Source organism: Cervus canadensis, chromosome 13 (genome assembly GCF_019320065.1).
Source record: "Cervus canadensis isolate Bull #8, Minnesota chromosome 13, ASM1932006v1, whole genome shotgun sequence".
NCBI lineage: Eukaryota > Metazoa > Chordata > Mammalia > Artiodactyla > Cervidae > Cervus > Cervus canadensis.
This window is the reverse complement of record NC_057398.1, coordinates 14,598,070-14,621,295: the sequence shown is the minus strand read 5'-3', so window position 1 is coordinate 14,621,295 and position 23,226 is coordinate 14,598,070. Positions and strand designations below refer to the sequence as shown.

Below are 23,226 nucleotides of genomic sequence, written 5' to 3'. Positions count from 1 at the left end.
ATGTGGGTGTGTCCCATTTCCCACAATGGAGAATAAACCCCCCACGTTCAGGGTCCATGAGGACTCCCTAGCTCCCCGTCGTGTGGCCCGGGGAGTGTCTCCAGGGCGGTTGGGGCCAAGACAGCAGCTGGCATCTGCTGGGGCAGTCTCACCAGGGAGGGGTCGGGAAGAAGACTGCCGAGTGCACACTTCTTTTGTCGGGATTGGTCACCTTGCCCAGGAGACGTTTTTATACAGCGAGTAGAACAAGCCTAGAGATGACACCAGGTTCAAAAACTCTGCCAGGAGCAAGGGTGAGAATTGGTAGTGTAATAGAAGAAACCAAAAGTCTGCTCACTGGTGAATCATCCAAAGAGAACAAGCCATCTGGGGCCAGTTAGCATGGGGACAGGCCACCCTCATGCATTCACGGGCCCTGAAGACTTCGTCATGTGGGAAAACTTCCTTATTTATCAAACACGCGTGTATATTTGTGTGCGACACATACCACATGTATAAAATTATGTGCCAGGCAGGACTGAATCACTCTATTGTTAACTCATTTAATCTTCAGAAGCCAGGTGAAGTTGGTACCGTTGTTACCTTTGTTTCACAAATGAGGAAAGTGAGACGCAGGGAGATATTGTGATCAGGATCCCAGAGCTAGTGTCACAAAGCCAGGATGACCACCCAGCCAAGTGGTACAGTTGTGCACTATGATGATGCTGAAATATTAAGAGAATGTGAGCTACTTCCAAACAGATGTTGTGACAAGAAACAAACCATGCATTTGAGAAATAGTTGTATGCAAACTTATTATTTTCTTTATGTTTGAGCTATGTTTAGGAATAAGTCTATTTAGACTTATTTAGAAATCATTATTTAGAAAATTTAGAAATTTTTCTAATTATTAGATAATTTAGAAATTTTTATTTTTTGTAGGTATTTAGAAAGTTTCATTTTTAAAGGAACTTGTTTCCCCCACAAATTGAAAAATGTATTTTAAAAGAAAGAGGTTGGGACTTCCCTGGTGGTCCAGTGGTTAAGATTCTGAGTTCCCAATGCAGGGGGCATGGGTTCGATCCCTAGTTAGGGAACTAAGATCCTATATACCACACAGTACAGCCAAAATAATACTAATAATTTAATTAAATGAAAGAGCTCCATCTCTCCCCACTGCTGCTAAGCCCTGGCCCCTAGCCATGGTCAAGCCCCTCCCCACGTTTCTCCCATCCTTGTCTAGGTCACGGGGAGGCTTGGATGAGAAGCACTTTAGACAGTCAGGACACGGCTCCCACTTCTGTTGAAAAGAAGACGTGGCCTATGATCACGTATACAAAACCCTAGATATTAGCACAGGATGTTTGCAGAGACCAAACCCCAACTACCACCTATAAGAAAGTTAAAGATGTATGCATGACCTGCCAGAGACTGGATGTTGGGTAAAAGCTTTATGACTTTGGAAAACTTCTGGGCATCTCTGGGCTTTGTTGTTCTCATCTGAGAAATGGGAGAGGGGACGGTACATAAGACCTAGGGCTGTGGTGGCAGAATAAGCCACCACATTGGTACTTGAAAAGTGCTAAATATGGTACCCAACACGTACTCACCAAATTTGAGCATCGCATGATCTTAGCTGTTTACACCGCTGTGATCCAGGGGTCAAGGGCTAAGTCCTGTTGAGTCAGTACGATTGTCACTCCAGGAAATCGGAAACAACAAACAGAGACACAGGCTGAAAGTAACTGGAACTCGGTCACATTAATAGCCTCTCTCAGGAGGCAACGTCCATGTCATCCCACATGTATCCCTCCCAACCTTGGTTACTGAGCCTCTTGTTCTTTGGGCTACCCTTGTATCTTTCCAATACATTCCTCTTTTTTTTTTTCCTTTAAAGAAAGAAAGGAAGTGGTCAAAGATATAAATAGTATAGATATGTGACTTTATACAAAATCCTTATCTGTGAGACAGGCAGGGCAGAGACTTGTTCCCATGCTCTGTGAGGGATTACAGATCACAGACCTGTGTGCTTTGACCAAGACAGTCAGTGACGGGACATGTGGAACTTAAATCCCAGACCTAACTGTGCCTTCGTAGAGTATATACCCTGCTGGGGAGATGACAATATATGTTCAAAAGTAACAACTGGATGTAGTTCTTAAGCCTTCAAGTAACCTGTTTTGTCTAAGTTCTGTGGAGATGCAGCTGTGGAATGCTAGCAGCCCTGGCCCTAGGAGAAAGGGTCTTGTTCACTGTTCATTTTGTTTTCTCCTGTTCATGACAAACTGGTCTCCTGAATGGATCATCCATTTGGTGATTATGTGGTGAAAGGCGAGTCTTGGCTGTGCCTAGTGTAATATAAATCCTTACCAATACAAAGTGAAGAGTGAAAGTGAAAGTCACTCAGTCGTGTCTGACTCTTTGCGACCATGGACTTATATAGTCTGTGGAATTCTCTAGGCCAGAATACCAGAGTGGGTAGCCTTTCCCTTCTCCAGGGGATCTTCCCAACCCAGGGATCGAATCTGCATTGCAGACAGATTCTTTACCAGCTGAGCCACAAGGGAAACCCAGGAATACTGGAGTGGGTAGCCTATCCCTTCTCTGGGGGATCTTCCCAACCCAGGAATCAAGAACTGGGGTCTCCTGCATTGCAGGTGGATTCTTTACCAACTGAGCTATCAGGGAAGCCCTACCAATACAAAACAAAGGCTTATTAGAAGCTTACTAAAACTTGAAAGCAATGAGGTATATACAGTTTACAAGTTGGCCAATGTGTATTTATGACTTTTGTGTATTTACCTGGTGTAGTTACCTGGTGCCCAGCAGTCACTGAAGAAGCCTGGGTTTCACTGCAGGGAGACATAAACTGAGAAGATGAGTTGCAGGTAACTATCTCAAGCTCTGCTTTGAACTTCTCATTCACATCTTATTCTTTTCTTTTCCTCTCAAGGGTCGAGATTACTGTTCGGAAGAAGAAGATATCACATAGCACCAATCCTACCACTCAAACCGGGAGCTACTACTGTGTAAATAGGTTACACCCCAGTTGAAATCTTTGCAAAGGTCGGTTCTCTTCAGCGAACAGCACTATAGCAAAAGAAGATCGTTCCGTATCGTATGCCCCATTAAATTACAGTGTTTCTTAATGAACTTGCAAAGGAATATTGCTAAAAACAAACAAAAACTGTTATCGAACTTTCTTTGTTGCTGCTAGTTAAAACTTGTTGCAACTTTTCACTTCTCTCAGTGTCCAGGTCTGCAGCAAAATTCTGCAATTTCACCTTAAAGATACTGTTGGTTTTACAGATGCTCTCCAACGTATTTTCTAAAAGATGAGGTAGTGGTGAACTCAGATATCCAACTTCTGTTCTAGACTGGTTCTGCTTCTAAGACAAGCACCTCCTTCCCCCCTCCCTCCTCCCTGCCTCCCCCAGCAGTCCAGAGCCTTGCTTCTCACTGGCATTGTTGCGCTTTGGAGATGGGATGGTTGCTATGGCAAGCCTAGTTTCTCTGCTAAGAAGAAGTAGAGACGCTATTATCAATTCAAAGCATGTCATGACATGACTCCTGGAAGTGACATAGGAGCGGGCAGCAGGTGGTTTCATTTCCTGGGTCTCTTAATCAAAGATCAAGCTTGCAATATCAGTTTTGCTCAGATGCAGACGGAAGTGTGATCACAATCATTTTGAATCCCTCTTGCCCACTTTTTTTTCTAAGAAAATAAACATTTTACTGTTTTTATGTATCCTTGTCTTCTCCCATTCATCCAGCTCAATGTTTTATGATGATCCTGGGTGCGGAAGCTGAGTCCTCCTAGCAATGGCACCTTGATGGCTCCCTACCATCCCATGTACCACCCGCCACGCGAGCGCAGTGCTGGCAGTGGTCAGAGGTGATGAGGGGACACCCCGCGGCTTGTTAGGAGGGCCTGAAACCACCCCGTTACCTTTCACTTTGTCAGCAAATAGACCACCCTACTTCCTAATCCTCTCCCTTCGAGATGTCACGTGGGCCTTGCCACTGCTATTCTCTTGTTGGCAGCGCTGGATGGTGCAGTGAAAAGCCTTTGCCGCCTGGAAAACATAGTATCCCATTGACACTGGTGATGATTTTCAGAGATGCGAAAGCCAAAGCCCCGGGCCGTAGTGGGGAACGTGAACTGTGGGTTTGGTAGAGTTTATTTTTCCATATTCTATGAAGAGAATGATCTCTTCTCAAAGACAGAAGTAATATTTTTAACACATGTTGTCACAAGTAAATAGCAATCAAAAGGAGAAAATAACTTTTGTATTTTTTTAACATGTCCGATAGCTTTGACGAGAGTTCTCTTTGTTACTTTTGGGGGAGGGCACCCTGTTCAATGCCACGCCAGCAGTCCAGGTTTGGATTTGTTCCACCCACCCACACACACACACACACACACACACACACACACACACACAAATAAAACACAGAAAAAGCACTGTATGTTTCTCTTTGTGGAGTTATGAACACAGAAGGCCTCACTATCAGCCACTGTACTGCCCTCCGAAGCTGGGTAGTTAATACGTTCTGGGTGGTCAAGAGATTACCTGCCACCTACTAGACTAGGAAGCTTAGTGTCATCTCGCTGCAAAGATGAGCCTTGACTTGAAAATCCATCCATATCGCTGATGGCACCACTAATGTGTCCAGGGAGAAATTCCTTATCTCCTTTTGGACCCAGAGCACACACCAAACATGAGGGGAAGGAAACTCAGTCAGGCACTAGAGAAAACGGACTGAAACGTTAGCAACAAAAGCCCTTCCTTCTTTCCGCCGGCAGCGGCAGCTATTTTGGGGAGCAGCTGTGGTTGTTACATAAATAGAGACGCAGCCAAAATTTCAGGCTTTTTATCCTGCTTCAAGCAGAAAAAAATGCAGGGAGAGTTCAAGTCGCCTAGGGTTTTGCATCCCCTCCCTTTGTATGGTTTTTTTGGCCAAGTGACTAAAATAGTTTTCCTCAACTGTAAACGAACTGCTGAGCCCCACCTCAAACTTGTGCACCGGAGACTTGCTCACTATTCCGAGAATGACCTTTTCCCGAGATCCCTTGCTCTTATCAAGCAAGAATGAAGCAGACACTGAACGCCTTCCATTTGGTGTCTCGGATAGCGTCTTCCCAGAAAACCACCACCTTCAACCGAGATAAAACATGCTCACATCATTTTTCTTCTGGTCACATTTAACATTTTGACATGATACACACATACACAGAACCACGTGTCCCTTGGAATCTAATTTTTGAGGGTTTCAAGTGTCGTTTCTGTGAACCAGTGGTTTTTCACCTGGGTTCTGTCCTCCAGGTTTAACACTGGCTACCTCGCTGATGTGCAAAAGTGATTTCACCTGCAACACGCGTGGTACACTTAGATCTGAGAAACGGGGCAGCTGAGCTGGTTGGCATGAAATGCTTGATTATGTTAGCAACACTCAAAACTGTTTTCCATTTGTCGGTTTTAATCATAAAATTGTCAAGTGATCTGTGTTTGTATTTGATTTTTTATGCCTTCTGAAAAGGTCTAACGCAAAAACCTGTTGCCTTTCTTCCCCCCGCCCCCCCACACCCCCCTGTGTATCTGAACCTGTTAAGCACATTGTCTCAGATACAATGAAAGAATAATCTGAAAGCTAGTGCTTCTGCTGGCTGTTATCTCTGAGGCCTCTGGGAGGGAGGGAGGGAAAGGGCCTGGCGGAGGGAGGTAGACAAAGGATGAGAGATGGACCCAGGAGCATTTAGGACAGAGCAGGTCGAGGGAATGGCGTGGGCCGGGTGCGATGCAGGATCCAGCTGTTTAGCGGCCAGTGGGCAGGGCGGACTGTCGGCAAGATTTACTGCGGGATTACTCACGCCCTCTGTGCTCTGAGCTGTCCAATTGTAAAAGTTCAGGAGTCTGTGCGTAGCTTTCTTTTGGTTGGCGGAGATTCGGGATCACGGAGTACTGCTGTCATAATTGAATGCGTGTTTGTTACCGGCTGAGGAGCTTAAAAAGAGGCTTTTAAACCTCAGTGATGCCTGCGAGCCCCGGGCTGGAGCCCAGGGCGGTGTTATGGTCTATTTAGGGACAAAGAAGGTACAAAGTCTGGGGACAGAAAACTAGGTCAGCCCTCAGACACAGCAGCGGCCGCCCCCCCGGCCTGCTGGGAGATAGGTCTCTCTCTCCGAGTCTGCAGCGCCCAGGGTCTGAGGCGGGCTCTGATGCCCAGACTGAGGAGCAACCTCGGTTCTTTAGCCTCTGTGCGTGCCAGCCTCCTCCACCTCCGTGTCGAGGCTCCCGCAGGCTCGCAAGCCCAGCCCCCAGGAGCGGGCCCAGGGATGATGGCGCCCCCTCTCGGTCCCAGTTTGACTTACAACTTTGTCCTCCCAGTTTCATTGAGACTTCTCTCTTAGGGCCAGCTTCTCCCCTAAGCCTGCTAAGAGCAGAAATTATACCTCTTATGCAGTTTACCTCAGTAGCCTATGAGGCCCCTTGGCATATTGATGACAAGTCCTGCTTAGACATCGGCAAGAATTTAAAAGAGCGTTTCCATGTCTACTGGTTTTAGAAAAGAAACTCAGTTAAATATGTCAGTTTGATGGGAAGAAAAATTATCAAATTCTTAATCTAGGAAAATACGGACTCTGATTCTTGGACTCTGGGACTCATGTATTTTTTATGACAGGCAAAACAATCGGCTGTCTCCCTCCTCCCAACTCCATCATTTAAAAAAAAAAAAAAAACAAATATCAGATTACACTGTATAATTTTACATAAAATCTGCTTTCCCCTGGAAGATGCACTCAGAGCTTTATTTCTTTGTACCGCTCAGAAATTAAACTTTTTGCTAAGTTGCTTAAAACCCTAGTAGAAGAATAAGACCTGGTCAGGGAGAGAGGAGATAATGAAAAGGTGGCTCGAAGCTGGAAGGCGGCTTCTCAGTGACACAGGGGGATTACTGGACACCTCTCCCTGCCCCTCTCTCCACCCCAGGCGCTTGTGTGAAGCCGGGTGAGGCAGTCAGCTTCCACACAGCCCAGGTCCCTGCCATCGACCTTTGGAATTTCATGGATAAGTTCTATGAATTGCCTTTGCCAATGAATGGACATGTTTTTCCAAGGGGAGAAAATGCCCTTGACTTCAGTCACTTTTTTGTTTGTCTCTGGAAGAGAGTGAAATGCCATGGAAGAACATGAGGTTTGTGGGTAAATAGATTTACTTTTGTGAGAAACCTTAGGATGGGCTCACTACTTACGCCATGCTTTTCAGAAGACTCTTGTACCTTACCTGGGATCTAATCTAATCTTAGGGAAAGAGGAAAAGGAACTAACATTTATTATTTATACTCACTCTGTGCCAGATACTGTGCTAGGCATTTTTATAACTGTCTTGTCACAATAATCCTGGGAAGTGAATCAGTTACCCCCATGTTCTGAGTAGTGTATCATAAGTGTAGAATGCATCCATCCAACATAAATGCCCATGTTGAAAGAAGGAAAGATGTCATTCAAGTGCTTTTCCAAAAATTTTATTATTATTATGCCCTTTGCAACGTAACACTGTGAAAACAACCCTTTGGGGGCATCTCCCTCTTCCAGAGTCTTTCCTGGGCTCATCACCAGCATGGTTTCCCCTGGGGGAGTGTTTTCTCGGCCTTCCCATATCTGATGAGCGACAACAAACCAGGAGAGGCTAGCAGGGTGTTTGTGCCTGGAAGGAAAAGGCTTTGGGGTTTTAGACACATCTCTCTCTCCTTGGAATACTTTCAGCATCTGGAAAAGAAGGCCGTTGTCTACAGTTAGGCATCCGATGTGGCCAGAACAGGCTTTTGAGTGCCCTGATTTCTTTCCTGGGTCCCAAGTCTTGTTTCATCCCAGAATGCGTCCTTTGAAGAAAGTAAAAAGCCTTAACCTTCTGAGAAGTTTAAGAGAACCTGATCTCCAAAGGTGGAGGAAGGGCAATGCCTAGACCATTAACTTGAAATTCTTTCTTGTGGGCTAGGGTTTGACGTCTCTTTTTGATCTTTGGACTAGGAGCTCTGTGTTTCCCAGGCTGGTGTAAGCATTGAAACTAGATGTGAATCTCTTTCAAGACCTTAAATGTTTTAGATGGTCATGTAGTGACTTGGATAGGCATTTAAATAATTTGTTCCAAGGTCAGGAGAGTCTGAGAATTCCCCGGAGTTCCTCTCGTTGCTTCTAAAGGCACAACAACCTCTGAAGAAGATGATTCATGTCTCCATAGCAACTGTTAAAGGTGCTGCCTAGAGGGGACCTGCCTCCACCCTCACTTTCTTAGCTTGAAAGAATCAAAAGAGTTTCCTTGTGTCAAGGGGATGCTATGTCCTGTTTTCTCATGAAAACTGTCCCCAAGATTCCCGCCTCTTTCTAACATGGTAACTGTCAAAATGCTTTAAGATGGTGTCGGAACTGACTCTTATCTCTTGGAAGCCAGAGAAAAATCGCTTTAATTTAGCAAGACTCACCCCTAAACCAAAGGCCCTATTCTAATACTGTCTTCCCTATCTTCTCTGAACGCTCCCTTCTTTCCTTTTCAGGGGTTATTTTTAGCCCAAGGCTTATGCATCTGATTGAGTAAGACTTAGAGGCAGTAAACATGAACACCACAAACTCGAACTCGGCCAAAACTGCCTTAGGGTCCCTCGGGTTGAAAAATAGCTCTAGAACGTTGGAGACCACTGGGCTTGGACCCAGAAGTGATTGAACAGCCCCTGGTTTCTGCCTTTTCAGTCCAGATCTTCAGACAGCCTTCTCCCTTGACAGTCAAATGAGCAAGGGAAGTTTCGATTACAAGCCAGCTTTTCCATTCAGAGCGAGACGCAAATTCATTTTTGAATTTTTGTATCGATTTTCCTGGAGCAGAATCAGGCAGCTGCTTTATTAGGACTCTAAATTTGGATCAATTTCCTAACACACTCATATACACGCCACAGAAAGATACATGGAGAAAAAATACATACTTTATCATTTAAGTACTTCAAGAAGAGCTGCATTTGGCTTTGTATAATCTCTAAGATAACGTCTAAGAAATCATGAGTATAATTATAATAATACCAAACTAGGAAAAGCTAGTGATCACACTCTCCAAAGTCTGAGTGAGACCCAAATAGGAGGATGGAAGTCTGCTGGTGTCTGGCCTTGCGCCCCCTCTGTGCCCTGATGCCTGCCATTAGCATCTTTCACTCACCTGGGCTCCCCCACCTGGACTCTGATTAGCAGTCTTTCCAACTTTGGGCAATACGGCACACGGGCCAGGCCCAGGCGAATCCCCCAGCGCTTCCACTCTCCCACTCAGCCAGCGTGGCCCCAACTGCAGCATGTCACCAGCTCTACTGGGACACGACAGCACGGGGAGTGGGGTTGGGCCCCTTCATCCAGGTTGGCCCAGATGTAGCATTTTTGGCATTGCCTTCCCTGGTGAGTTTCCCTGGTGGCTCAACTAGTAAAGAATCCTCCTGTAATGTGGAAGACCTGGGTTCGATCCCTGGGTTGGGAAGATCCTCTGGAGACGGGAAAGGCTGCCCACTCCAGTATTCTGGCCTAGAGAATTCCATGGACTGTATAGTCCATGGGGTCGCAAAGAGTCGGACACGACTAAGCGACTTTCACTCACTCACTCCCCAGTGTCGAGGACTCAGTTATTTAACAGATCATTTGGAGCATCTCATTATTAGCTCCAGGCACTGAGCTAATCGCCAGCAGTACACGGATGACCCAAACCCAGCTCCCGCCCGCGAGGAGCCCATCATTAGTGGGGAAGACAGTGTGGGAGGCGGTGCTGCAGGAAATTCCTACGGGGTGCCGAGGGAGCATCTCAGAGGGGCATCCGCCCAGCTTTTCAAACCGGGGGCGTCCCAAAAGAAGGGACTTCAAAGCCTGAGTGTGTCAGAGGCCTGAGGGAAAGCACCGCAGAGGGCCTTCAGGCTGAGGGGACAGCATGGAACACAGGCGAAAGACTGGCCAGCGTGGGTGGTCAGGGCCTCAGGCACAGAAGCAGCTGGAGTGGGAGCTGAGGACGGAGAGGAGACGCAGGCAAGGCAGCCAGGGACCCCGCCCCGGGGGCATAAGGCGGCTGTGGGTGGTGCTTGGCTCTCTGAAGCCCACTTCTGAGGCCACCAGAGAGGTAAGTGTGGTCCCGGTCGGGACCAGGAGTCCCGTCCTCACCATGGAAGGGCACAGATGCTTCCTGAGATGATTTATTCCCGTGTATCCTCCATCCCTGCCCCAGCTCCTGGTCCTCTCCCCCAGAGCTGTTTGCTCTCAAGGGCTTTACCCCGGGCTGGATTTAGAGACATACAGGGGACAGCTCTAGGTCATCCTGACCTGTCTTGTAGAGCCACCCAGACTAAAAATACCTCCTGGGAACTGGCTGGCCTAGAGCTCAGGATGAGGGTACACCCAAAGATAAATACGTGGGAAGCCGCCAAGGATTTCCCCACCCTGGGCATGAGGCCTTCATTCATTCTACCCGCAGGCAGCCTCCCTGGGACAGCCTTTCCCTGGGTTGGGTCCCACCTGGTGGCCAAGCCTCCGCTGTGTCTGTGGTGTGCACCTGTGTCCTGCCAAAGAAAGGGAAATTCAAACAAGACACAAGAGCACAGATAGACTGTATGCACGTGGAAAATACCTGCCAGCCCGAACAGCAGCCATGAGCCTCATGGGGGCGGGGAGGCCCCCCCTGGGGGCTCAGAGACAGCAGGATCTCTCTGTGCAGACAACTCCAGGTGCCTTTTAGGCTTTCCAAAGAACCTCTTTAGAGCTCAGAGCATTGGATTTCTCTTTCCCTTGCCCCCCAGACAAATTGTTAGAAGGAGAAGAAAAAGAATTAGATGCATCCAAACACTAGCTGTGGGAGAGAATGGTTTCTAGAAACTCAAGAAAAGGCCACAGCAGGTAGCATCATTTCCTTGGGAAGCTGAGGGCGTTGGGGGCTGAAGGCAGTTTTCCTAGCTAAGTGGCTCAGGTCTTCTGCCCGGGGATCCCCAAGAGCCCTAAGGGCTGCTTGGGACTCACCTTCTTGGCACAAACCCCACAGCTGCTGTCCTGGCTGCAGGCTGGCATGTTCACCAGCCTTCTGGACTCTCAGAAAGACTGTAGCTCACACACCTACTCTTTTCCCAGATATTCCTCTGGCTCCTTGCAGAGGAATTTTCTAATTCTGTGTCTTGTGGTTCCCACGCGAATTTCACAGCCGCCTAGGCGTTTTGATGAGAATTCAGCCTGTGGTCATCACGATGCTGGAAACTGACAGAGCGTTTGGCCTCAAATACACCTGCTTTAAAGTGAAGGCCTAGAAGGTCCCCTGAGCGGGGGTGTGGTCATGGAATCTGGCCAGGTCTGCCTTCGGGCATCCTCTGCCCATTGTCTGCCCTGGTCCAGTGCCCTCTCCATCACTGGGCAGAGATCAAAAGGCTTCCTTGCCAGGGTCAAAGGCTGTGTCTGTGCTGTTCCCAGGGGCATCTGTGTTTTCTTGAGGATAAGGCCTTAACATTTAAGGAAAATCGAGCAGCGGGACCAGGAGACCTCAGTTCTTATTCAGGTCTGGGAGATAATCTTGAGGCTTTGCTTTTGTGGGCACCTGCAAAAGCTTCTCAGAGGGGCATGAGCGCCCAGCAGGGCAGCCTCCCCAGGCTCCCCGTGCACACGGATTCTGTAAAGCAGTGGGTGCCCATCTCTTTGGACCACACATGCCTATCAGCAAAAACCTTGCAAGATGCACCCCCCCGTATGTTTATTAATTTATTTAAAGTATATATTCATATACTCCTCTACTAATATATTAGGCACATTTTTTTAAGTACACAGCATAGAAATTTTTAAAGAATAAGATAAAAAATATTATAGACAAGAGGTTCTAGTCTTTTCTCTCTGAACCCCTGAGGGTTTGGGTGCCCCCTCCTAGGTGCACAGCCACTGTGGACACCACTATTTTAAGAGCAAATCAGCACACCCTGATGGCACGCTTTCCCAAACCCTGTGTTGGCACTCACAGACCTGCAGAATAGGAAGGTCTTGAAGCAAACCCGCCCAGGAGCTTCTAGTCTGGGAGATAGGGCAAGCAAGCTCTCAAACCACAGAAGCTTCGAGAGTTCAAAATTCCGTCCAATAGGAGAACTGTTCCTAGACAGTAGTGGCTGTAGGTGCTAAGAGAAGATCAGATACACTGTACAGAGCAGTGGGGTTGCTCATCTTCCCTCTCTGGGTCTCCAGAAAAGGACATTTGGCAATATCCCCAACTCGCTCGACTGACATTCTTTGACCCCTCCAAGTGCTTCAGCAGTACTATGATTCCCCACAGCACCAGTGGGTCCACGTCGCTTGAATATTATTTTTGATTTGACCACCCAGATGTGATGATGCTTCTGTTTCATTTGAAAAGGGTCTGAGAAAGTGTACAGGTCTAATTATATATACATATTTATACATGTGTATTTTTGTTTATTGTTACATTTTGACATTGGACTTTCTATTAAATAATTTTTAACAGTTGACCTGACTCGGTTCTTTTCTGTGCCTTTCTGTTTTCCTGGGTCTCAGGGACGAGGCTGTGGTCTACAAAAGCTCTTGGGGTCTTCCTGTCCCTCCACTCTTTTGTCCTCTTCCCGATTGTATGTACAGACGTTCAGGTTCTTCTGTGTTTACAGGGAATGTGCCATGCCAAGCACCCACTTGGAAAGCCCCCAACCTTGTTTCCATCGCTTTCAGTTTTCAGGGACAGTCAGCGTCTGCAAATTCAGAGCCTCACTGTCCCCTCTGCAAATTCAGAACGTCATAGATTTGATGAAGCTGAAAAAATGAACAATGATAAAAAATGATGCCGTGAGCCTTTCAAATCTTTTGTGCATCCCTCCCCCTCCACCACACACACACACACACACACACACTCCTAGATGTGAGACCTTGGACAAGTTATTTAACCTTCCTGAACCTGCTTACCTTACACTTTTCTCAAAGGTTTGATCTGAGAAGATCCCATAGTAAACGCTTAGTAAACAACCACTCACTTTCCGAAGGTACTCCATTCAGTTGACATCTGCTATTTACATGATGGATGCCAGGCTCTGGGGTCTCCCAAGAAGAGGAACAGGGGTGGGAAGATTTAAGGAACAGTATGAAAATGAGGTATGTACCTCATGAGGTGTGAGTCTCTCTCATGCCCCACTCTCAAACTCCATGACTATCTAGCACATTCTGGAGGCCAAAAACAATTGACTCTCCCACACGCTCACCTTCCAGGATCTACCAGAGAGAAGTGCACATGTACACACAATCTCAGAGTGTGAAGCCACAAGCAAATTTTCTTGGCTCTGTCCTCCCTGTGGCATCAACCTGTTCACCCCTGACAAGCATTGATCTGGTCAGCCAGCCCCACCAGCCTCTCTCCACGCTTCTCCCTGGCTCTAGAAAACATTTTCTTCATGATTTCCTGATGGTTTTGTGGTGAGAATAAGGGTGGGAATGGTGAAGGGAGAGGGAGCGGGGGTCTGCCAGCCCAGGGGAAGGAGTTGATAACCATACCAGACTTTCTCCTGACAGCAAGTGGGGCTGGGAGCTCAGATTCACTGCTGAGTTTTATGGGCTGTCAGACACCACAAAAGCCTAAGTGTCTGCCCAGAGTAAGCCTGGGACCCAAGCTTGTTCTTTCAAAAACAATCAGCCTTTTTCTCCCATCTCAACCGTCTCATCCTCTGTCACCCCCCTTTTCCTCCTGCCCTCAATCTTTCCCAGCATCAAGGTCTTTTCCAAGCTTGAGGGGCTTCCTAACCTCATCCCAGTCCCCACTGCTCCCCATACACATACACCCGCTGGTTCCCGGTACCCCCAATAGGGAACTTTGGGAGCTTCCCATAAGCTCGAGTCACAGAGGCGTCAAGCTGCAGAGAAGATGCTAGACCACCGCTCGTGTCTGCTCCCCCGAGCTCTTGTAGGTGACGTCAGGGTCCGGCCCACCCATCACAGCGGGACTGAAGCCTGTGCGTGGTTTGCCTAGAGTTCTCCTACTTGGAAGCAGGAGTGGCGGGAAGTGCCACGTGAGTGGTGGAGGGGAGAGGAAGACTGATTTGATAGCATCTCAGCGCTCAGCAAACTGGAGGAAAATGAGACCACGGGGCCCAGCTGTGAGCACTGCACACTCAGCCTGGCCCAGGGATGGCCCTAGGGGATAACGTTTCTCCTCATGATGTGGCCTCCCGGCCACAGTCACCTGCCACTGCCCACTCACCCTTCCCATCCCTAAAGCTCGAAGTCAACTGGTAGGGAGCATGAAGCTTTAACTTTCTAGATTCATGTCATGTTACCCACTCTCTGACAGAACCCAGCTTCCATCAGCCACTGCTCTTAGCCCAGGCTTCACCCTATACTTCCCAGGTGGCCCTAGTGGTCAAGAACCCACCTGCCAATACAGGAGACATAAGAGACATGGGTTCGACCCCTGGGTCAGGAAGATCCCCTGGAGGAGGACACAACAACCCACTCCAGTATTCTTGCCTGGAGAATCCCATGGACGGAGGAGCCTAGAGGGCCACAGTCCACAGGGTCACAAAGAGTCGGCCATAACTGAAGGGTCTGAGCATGCATGCACGCACACCCTGTACTACTCTGCCATGTTTATTTTCCTTCTCCAGCTCCTGATTGCCCTCAGGAAGATGCTCCCTTTTCTTCTTATTACAGAAAATTGCACTTCCTTTAAGGTCCAGTTAAAACTGACCACATGTATGAGATCTCCTCTTAAGACCCAAGATATGCCAAGCTTTCCTGCCAAAGAACATCCCTTTCAGCAGGGGCCAGGTAGGGGGCAGAAGCCCTGAGAGGCTTGAGGCACAGAGTCCGGTGTCAAGTCTAGGTCTCCAAGTGCAAGGTGGAGGCCAGAAACCAGGTCAAGTTCAGAGTCTAGGGGCCAAGTTGCCGGTACTGAAGAAGACTGAGCCCACGGCAGAGCCCTGTGCAGGCTGCTCGCAGGTCTGAAAGCTGTGATGGTCATGGAGGCAGCATTTAAGGAGAGAGCGAAGCATCTATGTGCAAGGAGGGGCGTGAAATAAATAAGCAACAAGAAGACAGTGTGCAGCATGGGGAATTATGCCCATTATTTTGTGATAACCTACAATGCAGTATAATCTGCAAAAATACGGAATCACTATGCTATACACCTGAAACTAATATAATATTGTGAATCAACTATACTTCAAAAGGAAGAGAAGGAAGGAAGGTAGGGAAGAAGAAAGAAAGAAACGGATGTGTGCCAAAATACACATCACAAACAAGGTTGTAGTATTATTTCTAACCAGGAAAAATGGAATGCACTTTTAAAGCCCATCAAAAAGAGAATGGATGAATAAATAGTTTCCTTAATCCTGGGTCAGCATGGATAAACCTCAAAAACAGGGAAGTGAGTGAAAAACATGCAGAGGATGCAGTATGATGCCATTTATATAAAGTTTGAAAGCTGGTAATACCATATCATATATTGTGGGTAGATGCCCAGGTATGTAGTAATATGCATAGGAAAACATACATGGGAAAGACAAATACCAAATTCAAGAAAGGAGGGAGGGGGACTTCTCTGGTGGTACAGTGGCGGAGACGATGCACTCCCAATGCAGGGCACCCCAGGTTCAGTTCTGATCAGGGAAGTAGATTCCACATGCTGTAACTAAGAATTTGCATGCTGCAACTAAGATCCTGTGCAGCCAAATAAATAAAACTAAATATTAAGAGTGAATTTTAAAAAATGATTAGGCATACATAAGATGGAAATTATAGAAGCTCATACTTAAGTAAGGAGGGGGGGAGAGGAAATGGCACAGGGGTGAGTTAACAATGTTTCAGTGTTTAAAAAAATTAACTGGAGCAGGGACGTCCCTGGCAGTCCAGTGGTTAAGACTCACACTTTCAATGCAGGGGGGAACGCGGTTCAATTCCTGGTCAGGGAACTAAGATCCGACATTGCCTCTGCAGAGCAACTAAGCCTGCGCCCCACAACTAGAGAGCTTGCGTGCTGCAACCAAGATCTGACACATAGTAAAAAAAAATTTTTTAAGTAACTGGAGCAAATATGAGAAACATGGTACCTGTGAATTTGGAAAATATCCCCTCTATTCTTTTTTGTGTATCCAAAAAGAGACCTCGTGCCAGGGACCAGCTGCAGCTGATTTAGGCTCAGGGGCTGCCGTCAGCCACAGCTGAGACACCAAAGCTCTGACAGGGAATGGACGTCACTCCTCTTGGAGCTCTGGGAGCTTTGGAAATCTGTGCTTCGTCTCATATTTTGAGGTCCTCTTCTCTAGCTTTCCCACGCAACGGACAGGTACTCTGAAGTCCCACAGCCCTTAGCAGTGAGCTGCACATAGAACTAGACTCAGCAAACTTTTTTTTTTCATTTAGTGAATGTTGTGTTAATATCTGCTGTTACAGCAAAATGATTCAGTTATATGTATATGCATTCTTCTTCATATTCTTTTCCATTAGGGCTTATCACAGGATATTGGATTTAGTTCCCTGTTATATACAGTAGGACTTTGTTGTTTATCCATCCTGTATGTAATAGTTTGCATCTGCTAACCCCAAATGCCCAATCCTTCCCTCCCCCACCCCCCACCCCTTGACAAACACAAGTCTATTCTCTAAGTCTGTGAGTCTGATTCTCTTGCATAGATAGGCTCATTTGTGTGGTCTTTTAGATTCCACACGTAAGCAATATCACATGGTATTTCAGCAAATGTTTTGTGATCTGACTTCTCTCATTTTTGCTGTGAATTAAACTCATACAATCACCTCATGTGTGTTCCCATTTGGCATAACACACCCTGTCCACATGCAGCTCCCTGCAGGCTGCTCAACCCACTTGGGGGCTCACACGTGGCCCCTCAGACCTGCCCGCGACTACTTCCCACAAGGCTCAGAAACGTGGCCTCCTGTCTAGAAAGCATTGAGGAAGGGGCTTGGCAGATGTGGAGTGATGCTGGAGAATGAGAGAGAATTCCTCATGCTAGAGCAGGAATTTCCTAAGACTGTGAGCTGCTCAGTGCTGTTTCAATCATCAGAGTTGAAATGCCTGCCAGGAGCTCTCCCTCCAGAACTTTATTTTTTAATTGGAGCACAGTTGTTTCACAATATTGTGTTAGTTTCTGCTACGCAATGAAGTGAATCAGCTTATGTAGAAACATATCCCCTCCTTCTTGAGCTTCCCTCCCATCACCTCTAGGTCATCTCAGAGCCCTGAGCTGGGCTCCCTGTGCTATATAGCAGCTTCCCACTAGCCATCCATTCTACACATGGCAGTGTATAAACACCACTGCCAAGAGTTCTATGGCTCACACTAATGGCGTTCACAGTGAATAAATGCTAGGGGTGAGTAGGGCTTGAGAATCACACACATACACACACACAACAAAAGAGAAGGTGTCACTTGGGCAAAGCTCATTGGTTCATCCTAAGACAAGTTTTCATTAACGGTCTACTCTGGGGGAATCGTTCTCAACCATGGCTGCAGGTTAGGTCACCTGGGGAGGTTTTCAGACCACAACCAATGTCCAGACCTCAGGTCACTCAAGTCAGGATCTCTGGGAGCAGGGCTGGGTATTTTTAGGTATCTCCCCAGGCCACTGTGAGGCGCAGAGAGGGTCCCCAGGCCACTTGTACACCCAGTATGCCACTGAGATGGTCACCAGCAAACAAAGATGGACAGAATGAACCCTGCTCCCAGGGAGCTATGGAATTGTAGTGTGTGCTGGTCCATCCACACACTCCAAGGGGCTGTGAGAGCCTGGAAAAGGAAGCACCCAACTCTGCTACCTATCATGATGATGAGAATGACCCGGGAAAGGTGAGGAATGAGGAGGACTCCGGGGGACACACAAAGGCAAATCCCTCTTGGTGGTGGACAAGAGAATGAATCGACCCCCAGAAGATGAAGAGCTCAGGCTAGGGAAAGACCTCAAGGGTTCATCGGGTGTCCAGGCAGGATTTTGCTTAAGCCATTCTGAAGGAAGAGAATTTCGTGAACTCCCCCATGCTGGATGGGAGACTCACCCCTCATCACTGACCCCAGGTTATCGCTGACCTCAAGCTGCAGCCTAAGGCTGCTCCTGCCAGCAGTGTTCCTCACCCCACTGCTCCTCAGCTCTCAGGACGCCCCTGGCTCTGGGAGATGTGTTCAGGCTAATACGCAGAATCTCAGGAAGAAGGCCCTTCCCCTCAAATTGACAAACCTCAGGGAAGGCAGCTCCCACCCCCAGGAGAGCTGGGTCCCCTTTGCAAGGGGGCTGGGAGCAGTGGCTGCTCGTTTCTCTGCAGCACCTCTCAAGTGAACACTCAGAACAGGACCTTGTGTGGGGCAGAGCCGAAGTGTGGGGTGGGGTTATGATGGTTATAATTGGGGCTGCCGTGGTTGAAATCCTGGTGAGTTTGGGAATTGTCAGCTGGGATGTTACCCGAGACATAAGCATCCCCCAACGTGGGGCAGCCAGGCTCACGGCTGGAATTTCAAGCACTTGCTCCAATTGTTCCCGGAGTTGTGGTCATTGGTATGCTCGGCACTTGGTCGTTGACCTGACACTGGGTTCTCATGGTTTGCTCTCCTATCTGGGACTGAGAGCCTTGAATACAACCAACACAGACAGGATCCTATAAAAAGCAGTTGTAAAGACTGGTCTGCCACCTCCCTGCTTCCCAGGGCCCCAGCTGTGGGGTGAGCCTGGGGCTGGCTGGTTTCCCCACAGCCCTTTTGTGTTGGCTGAAGCCTCCCCTGAACACTTCTCATCAGCTACAAACCAAGGCTGGGGCCCACAGGGATATGAGTCTCCCATGATCAGACTGGAATACAAATGGAGTTGCCGATTTAAAGATCAGGTTAGATGGCGTGGGATGAGCGGGCCACGCGGAGCAGAAACTCCCTTCCGAAGCTCTGTCATTCTACGTGTGAAAATTCAAGTCACTAACAAGGCTCTGTCTGTTTTCAGCTCCCACCCCTTCCCAGGCCCTTGCCTGAAAAAGGAGAAAGGGAAGCTTTAAATCGTCACCCTAAACCCTCTTTTATCCTTGACATAATCTTTAAGATTTGTGCTCCTAGGGACTCAGTGGAATTCTGCTGCCCTGGGGCCCCCTCTGACTGCTACCAGGGGCCACAAACATCTCCTCATTCCCACCCCTCCTCCCCCACACAAAATTGGAAGGAAAAAGCTTGAGGATTTTCCAAACTATAAGTAAATGGGGTCATTGCTTTTAAGTAGGAAGGTTCAGGTAAAGTGAAGTCTCTTCACACACTGAAACTTGGTCATGGTCAGAGCTGATTCCCATCCTCAGGTCCCAGGTGAAATGGACTTCTTAGCAGAAGCCGAGTCTACCAAACACTGACAAAATCCACATCACGGGGGGCAGTGTGACATCAAGGCCATCAACTGGTCCCCAACTGATCCATCCTCATAACAGTCACTGCCACATACCGAACAGAGACTAAATGTTCTCTCACATAATCCTCCAGATAATCCCTAGGAAGCTTTATAGTTGGGGAAACTGAGCCGCAGAGAAATTGAGTAACTTGCCCAAGGTCACACTGCATACATGGGAGAACTAGCATCAGGTCATCTGACCCAGAGACCTAGCTTGTAACCACTCAGCCTTACTGCCACTCACACATGTGCCTTGGGTCAGCACGCCACGTCGTCTCTGCTTGATCACATTCTTTGCCTGGGCCACCACTGAGCCACCTTCTCCAGCTTCCCTCCAGTATTCTCATCCTTCCTTCCTTCCTTCTCCCCTTCCCTTCCTCCAGCTGAAACAGCTCCCCTAAATGTGTCCCTTCTCAACCAAACCCACCAAGTACTCCTCACAGTGAACATAGGCCGCTGTGAGCACGTGGAAGGAACCCCAGGCAGCCCTTCCCGCACAGCACTTACCCCTGGGGGTTCCTTACTTTTCTTCTCTCCTTCCTCTTTTCTTCTCTCCCCCTCCCTCTCTCTCCCTGTCTCCCTCTCCCTCTCTCTGCCTTCCCAAGGTTTCCGCTTACCTTCCCAGCTTTTCTGTATGCCAGCTAGATGATCTGGAGTCAGCAGATCATTCAAAGGAGGTTGCAGAAGTTCCATAATCTTCCCTCAAGACCAGTCCTGAGAGACCTGTCCTCATGACAGGGTCAGCTCAGCATTCTCAGGGCCCTACCAGCAGAGGGGGCCCCACCGCTCTCAGCAGCCGACTACCTTTTATCAAAGGCACTTTACAAAGGACTTGTTAATAATGTGTTGTCACTGAATTTGTTTACCATTGTTACTTGACATACTGGGCTAAGACCCAGCGAAGGGGGCCATCCCATCTACCCACACAGCCACCTCCACAGGGCACCTCAGGAGTATTCAATCCTTGCTGCCGATTGGCTGAGCCAGGCAGCTGCTGAGTGCACGTGAAAGCTAGTAGCCAATCAGCACTCCACATAGCTTTTTGGAAAGATTCACATGTGTTTAACATGTATAAAGCCAAAGAAAAACAGTCCTGAATTCTATAGCAGTATTCTGTACAATTCATCTGGCCATAGAACCTACATCTCAACATGTACAAAAATAATGTATATAGCAAACCCCACTTATAAGGATGACATAGCCCTCTTTTTAGCTGCCAGGTTTGGGGATTGGGGGAATATCACGTACACACACACAACCAGCACAATGGGAGCTAACCCACAGGGGCCCAAGGTGCAGGTGGGGGCGAGGAGGGGCACGAGTCCCAGGGGAGAAGCTGTGAGGCGGTCCTGAGGTGGTTAGAGGCCAGGCTAGGGCTCAGCAGCTTGTCCACCACGGAAGGACATGGTGGGGCTGACCGGTCAGACCCTTGGAGAGGCTGCGCTCCTCCAGGAGGTTCTGGCAGTTCTTGGGAAACCCAGCTTCTAGTTGCCGTAGTGACAGCTGCCACGCTGGACACAGGATGAGTTTGCTACGGTCCTGGGAGATGCCAATCTGCACCCAGCCATTACTGAGTGCAGGATGACGGTGCTGCGTGTGCAAAATCAGGTACATGGGTTGCTGGGCTAGTCCAACACCTTCCCACAGGTGCCCACCGTCAGCAAGTGTCCACTCATGGAGTTTTGGAAATATGTGGAGTGTGATCTTCATGGAGCAGTTGGGATGGGAACTCACAGTGAGGTGGAATACTGTGCCATCACACTCTATGTATCGCAGACAGACACCAACAGGCTAGAGAACGAGATGAGTCCAGTCATTGGAGAGCACCCCCACACTCGGTCACACGGCTGATTCCCAAGGCTGCACTTGTCCAAGTAGTCCCCCCACTTTGCTGACTCAGAAGATGGAGATGCTGGCAGAATCCTCAGCCTCCTCCTGCCTCACCATCCCCCTCTCAGAGGGCTTGGAGGACTTCACGCTACACGGCCAATACAACATGTCACCAAGGTGGCACTTGACCACTTCTCTGGTCTCCTGGACCACTGGTTCCTCTTTCTCCCAGGGAGTCTTGGGCATAGGGTTCTCCAGGCCTTTATTGAGGACTGTAAGAGGCTTCCTGTTCCTGGGGTCCAGTCTTATGGGAGCGATTGAAAGAAAATCTTGGTGGAATGGTGGGGCGGGGAATGGGCTGGGATGTAGCCAGAAGAACTGGTCTTGAGCTGCTCATGAACGGCCAGGTGGGCAGTGGGGTCTGTCTACAGCATCTCCTGGAAGAGGCAGTTATGTGCTTGGGAACACTGCATTCATTCTTCTTGATCCAGAAGTCAGTAAGGTTTAGGCAAGAGATCTCAAAGGTGAGCTGCCCTTACTAACATGATGCACCCAGTGGACCCCACGACCACCTGGAAATGCTGCCTTTTCTTGCTTAACACTTCAGGAATGGTTTGTTGTTGTTTAGTCGCTAAGTAGCATCTGACTCTTCGGCTCCTCTGTCCATTGGGTTTCCCAGGGAAGAATACTGGAGTGGGTTGCCATTTTCTTCTTGGGGATCTGCCCAACCCGGGGATCAAACCCCGGTCTCCTGCATTGGCAGGCAAATTCTTTACCACTGAGCCACCCGGGAAGCATTATGTATTTAGATAGGGTCTTCTGCTCCCCAACATATTCATCTTTGGTTGCCAGTCCAAATCTCCTATTTTCACCTCTAGATCCTCATTCAGGAAGACTCTGCCCAGCTTGAGGTCCTGGTGAACAAGCCGGTTTGGATGCAGCCAAGGGCCATCTGCCAGCAGGTAGCAGCGGGTCTCGTTCTGGCTCATGAATTTCCTCCCGTGATGCGGCTCCAAGAGAGATCTCCAGCAGCAGAGCCCCCACACGACCAACATGAAGTTCACATCCTCGAAAAAGCTGTGGAAGCCTCAGGCTACATGCTGGCAGGCAAAGGGGCAGTGAATAGACCTCTCCCAGGTCTTCGTCACCCTCTGGTGTGGCCTGAGTTGCAGCGACTTAGGTAGACCTTGCTCGCAAATGCCTCCTTAGGGTCTTCATCAAGACAGAGATGTCAAAGCACTTGGCGAAGCCGTTCTTCCCCCAGAAAGCGGCCTGGGAGACCGCGCGGCCCACTGCATGGGTCCACTAGGCCTTCTGGGATCTCTTTTGCCCGCTGGATGTCCGTAGGGGCCTTGGGAGCCTCAACTCCAAGGATCTGATCTTTCCCGGGTGGGGAGCCAGCCTCGCTGCAGGGCCACCTCTCTCGTGTGCTTGGGAGCTGCTCCTCCGACCACGCAGGGTCTGAGCTGCGGTTTGGTGCTATTAGGCTTCTCCCTGAATCAAATGCTGCTGTGAGAATGTTACAAAATCTCTTCTCACTCTTTCTCTCTCTCCTTTTTTTTTTTTCCTCCCACAATCGGGGAGGAAGAAGTGAGGCAGCAGTGGCTTGGGTTTTCCAGGTACCCTGGGCAGCCTGGTCCCACGCCCCACGCCCCACGCCCCACACACTCAGCATCCAGCCCCCAGACTGGGTTTATTTCCTCCGGCAGAGGGGAAGTCAAGGGAAGGTGGTTTTATCAGATTAACTCTGACCGGTAAAAACGCTGTCTTCCAGTCTCTGTGAGCAAGCCGACCCAGCTGTGTGTGTACCCACTGGTTTCCAGGCTGGTGGGCGGTTGTTTTTCCTCCAAACCCTTGGCCAGCTCCGCATCTCACCCGAGGGCTGCGGTTTGGGGAATGTTTTGAGTTGAAACATTCAGGCCCCTCATGGTATTCGGAGTTCTGAGACCCTTCTGTGCTAAAAGGAAAAATGAACGGCCTATTTAGAAACTGCTAACAATTCACAGTGTAAAG

General features: G+C 48.6%; 1 protein-coding gene and 1 pseudogene across 1 annotated transcript in view; one reads left to right on the top strand and one right to left on the bottom strand.

Annotated features, from left to right (window-relative positions):
* Positions 1-4,416, top strand: part of C13H1orf21 (chromosome 13 C1orf21 homolog) — a 237,799-nt gene extending 233,383 nt beyond the window's left edge. The window contains exon 6 of the mRNA XM_043484883.1: positions 2,933-4,416. Coding sequence (XP_043340818.1) covers positions 2,933-2,971 — 39 coding nt within the window. The 3' untranslated portion in view covers positions 2,972-4,416. The remainder of the gene's footprint in view (positions 1-2,932) is intronic.
* A 16,240-nt stretch (positions 4,417-20,656) lies between these two features.
* LOC122451694 lies at positions 20,657-22,888 on the bottom strand (annotated as a pseudogene).
* Between the last annotated feature and the right edge of the window lie 338 nt (positions 22,889-23,226).